Below are 3,082 nucleotides of genomic sequence, written 5' to 3' on the forward strand. Positions count from 1 at the left end.
ACTTTTATTACAACGCATTCAACTAAGTCTTATCTTATGAGATCGATTTTTAAGAAATATTGGTATTTGTTGTCCTCTGACCCGGAGTTGGGTACCATTTTTCAGCATCCTCCTTTGATTGCGTACAAACGTTCCAAAAATGTAAAAGATTTTTTGGTACATGCTCGTTTTCAGACGGATACTCCTGATTCTTCTCAGAGATTACTTAGCCCTATACCAAATGGTAATTATCGTTGTGGTAATTGTGCTCAGTGCAATAATACATCAAAAACTTCTTTTTTTTTGTCATCCTAGAACCGGTAAAAAATAAAGAATTAACTCTGTTATTACCTGTTTTTCTACGTATGTTGTTTATTTGATTCGGTGTCCTTGTGGTTTAGGTTATGTTGGAAAAACATCACGTCAACTTAAACAAAGAATTAGTGAACACAAGAGTTCTATCAGGAGAAAAGATACGAACTGTTCAGTTGCAGCTCATTTTCTTGCCTTAAATCATGATGTTTCTACCTTACGGTTTTGTGGTATTGAAAGGGTTAATGTGCCACCTAGAGGTGGCGATATTGAATTGCTCTTACATCAACGTGAACTGTTTTGGATCTTTACCCTTCAGACATTATCACCTAATGGCATGAATGATGAAGCTTTATTTAATGTGATGTTATAATGCAATCTGGGCCTGATGTATGTGCTAGTATGTATGCACAGGATATGTTTATGTGTATATGTACATGAAAGTGGTATTTTTTGTTTGTTTTTGTTTTTTAAGTTGATGATGTACCTATTGCGGGTTGTTATTAATCAATGGATCTTTACAGCGATTGGTCATGAATTCATGAATCTGTTTTTAAATCGGGTGTACTTTGTGATGTCATGTTAAAAAAATTCCTGATGAAGGTCATGCGACCGAAACGTAGTCAATCAATATTTTGATATTTTTTTGCATATATAGTGTGTGGGATTTGTTTTTTTGCTTTTTAGTTTTTTGACCTGGTTGGTCTTTGCCTCCGACGCACCTATCTATTGCCGTCAGGTGTGCGGAGTTTAATTGTTAATTCAAATAAATCAAAAATATCTTAATTTTTGTTCCGAAGATGAAGGAAGGTCTTACGGGTTTGGAATGACATGAGGCTGAGTAATTCATGACAGAATTTTCATCTTTGGGTTAACTACAGTATAATATTAAATACAATTAAATAAAAAAAATATATATAAAAATGAAATATTAAAACTTTCGGTTGATTAATCGGTTATCGGCTATTGTGGTCCAACCTAGTTATCGGTATCTGTAAAATCCACCTCCAGTTGAAAGATTGTAGGCTCAAACCCAAAAGGTTTTGATCCATGAAAGCATTGTGACTGATCCAAGTTCTCCCCAAGCTCAAACCTATGACACTCCAGGGGGACAGTCCCTATAGTAATATACAAAAAAGTATATATTATACAGTTTGTACATGATTGCATATAAATAAATAAATATATTTTTTCAGGTACCTAAAGATTGTCCCGCCAATGGAGACCCATGCTCTGCAGATGGTTCATACTGCCTGCTACATTTCTGCGGCAACTTGGCTGTGCTTGTTAGCCTTGTCTTCCATCTACTTGATCCTCTTTCTACAGAACTTCTGGGGTCAAATTCCTGATGCTTTTACCTGTGAATCCAGGCACAATTCCCCACTCAGTGTGACCTACAAAAGTATCCACTGTATGACCTTTGTGAGCTTCATTTTTGTCCTGGTATCTCTGATTCTGCTATACTGGAAGACTCATCAAAAGCTCAGAGAAGTTCAGTTCTCTTCACAGGTTAGTTTCGGAAGCCAAACATTCAAAACGTCTAAGCACAACATGCTAGTGCTGGTGGTCATTTTCTGTGTGTGCTTTGTTCCCTATCAACTGGTGAAACTGCCATACATATTCATCAAACCCCTGCTGTGTGATTGTACAGCAGTCCATGCGTACTACATCCTGAAGGAGCTCACCATCCTGCTCACAGCACTAAATGCCTCCTTGGATCCACTTATTTGCTTTTTCTTTTGCAAGACCTTCAGATCCCAGTTTAATTTTAGAGGTGGTCAACCTGTCTGTGAATGAGTATTGGATGGTTTTTGTATTATTGTAATTTTGTACTATTTGTGATGTGCTCCTTTGTTCTTTTGTAGTTGTCAGAGGATTAGGACCTTTGCCAAAAGAAAATAGGTGTAAAAAGAGTGAATTTGCAATGAAGACATTCTTGTTGCACTCTGTGGGTAATTCCGTGTCAAATCAACCACATAAAAAAAATTAAAATACAAAAAAACGTTGATTCATCGGATACAAGTTGGCATTTGTATCGCGACGCGAACTTATTTGCATCTGTAAAAAAAAAAAAAAAATAATAATAATAATTAGAATTATAATATTAATTATTAGTAGATGCACTATACTTTTATTATATATACTTTTACTATACAATAATTTCTGACCAATATTTTGGTTTCAAACATTGAAATTACATTGATTTCAAATTACCGGTAAATTCTGTGACATCATTAATCAGAAATGACCTCTAAACGGCTGCGCCTCCTGGTGTTGTGTTTGTAAACATGGAGGGGTATATGAGGTCAGTGTTTTTGTGGATGTTTTCATTTTGGTATCAAACGTTCACATTCATGCAGCTACTTTTGGTCCAGAGACACTGCAATATCAAACAGAACAGCACTGTGTCATCTGCGTCAGAATGTTATGATTGGCCCAGAGCTGTTGAATTTTGAATTTCAATGGCTCTTGATTGGCCCAGAGTAGACGTCTAACGTCCACGTGTTCTGAACTCGTACGTGCTCATACAAGTAATCTTCATTCTGTGTTCACACAGAGCAGATTACCGGTAATTTACTGGTAATGTTACAACTTCTCATACCGGTAAATTGCCGGAACAAATTTACAGGTATTTTTCAAAATGTCCTGTTCACACATTATCTCTTAATACTGACTCACTCTTATGCCCAAATAGTGAATCCGTATTCGGAAAGGCACAGAAAACGAATAACGCGTCCTACAGAGCCACTAAAGAGACATGGTTAGCCGCTTGCTAGCGGTAGCCTGTTAC

At 36.5% G+C, this 3,082-nt stretch overlaps 1 protein-coding gene across 1 annotated transcript in view; it reads left to right on the forward strand.

Annotated features, from left to right (window-relative positions):
* Window positions 1-2,171, forward strand: part of LOC107714088 (G-protein coupled receptor 87-like) — a 6,136-nt gene extending 3,965 nt beyond the window's left edge. Inside the window, exons 2-3 of the mRNA XM_016519799.1 lie at window positions 1,488-2,076; window positions 2,157-2,171. Coding sequence (XP_016375285.1) covers window positions 1,488-2,076; window positions 2,157-2,171 — 604 coding nt within the window. The remainder of the gene's footprint in view (window positions 1-1,487; window positions 2,077-2,156) is intronic.
* Window positions 2,172-3,082: the final 911 nt, after the last annotated feature.

The sequence above is a fragment of the Sinocyclocheilus rhinocerous genome, unplaced genomic scaffold (assembly GCF_001515625.1).
Source record: "Sinocyclocheilus rhinocerous isolate Xijiao unplaced genomic scaffold, SAMN03320098_v1.1 scaffold3677, whole genome shotgun sequence".
NCBI lineage: Eukaryota > Metazoa > Chordata > Actinopteri > Cypriniformes > Cyprinidae > Sinocyclocheilus > Sinocyclocheilus rhinocerous.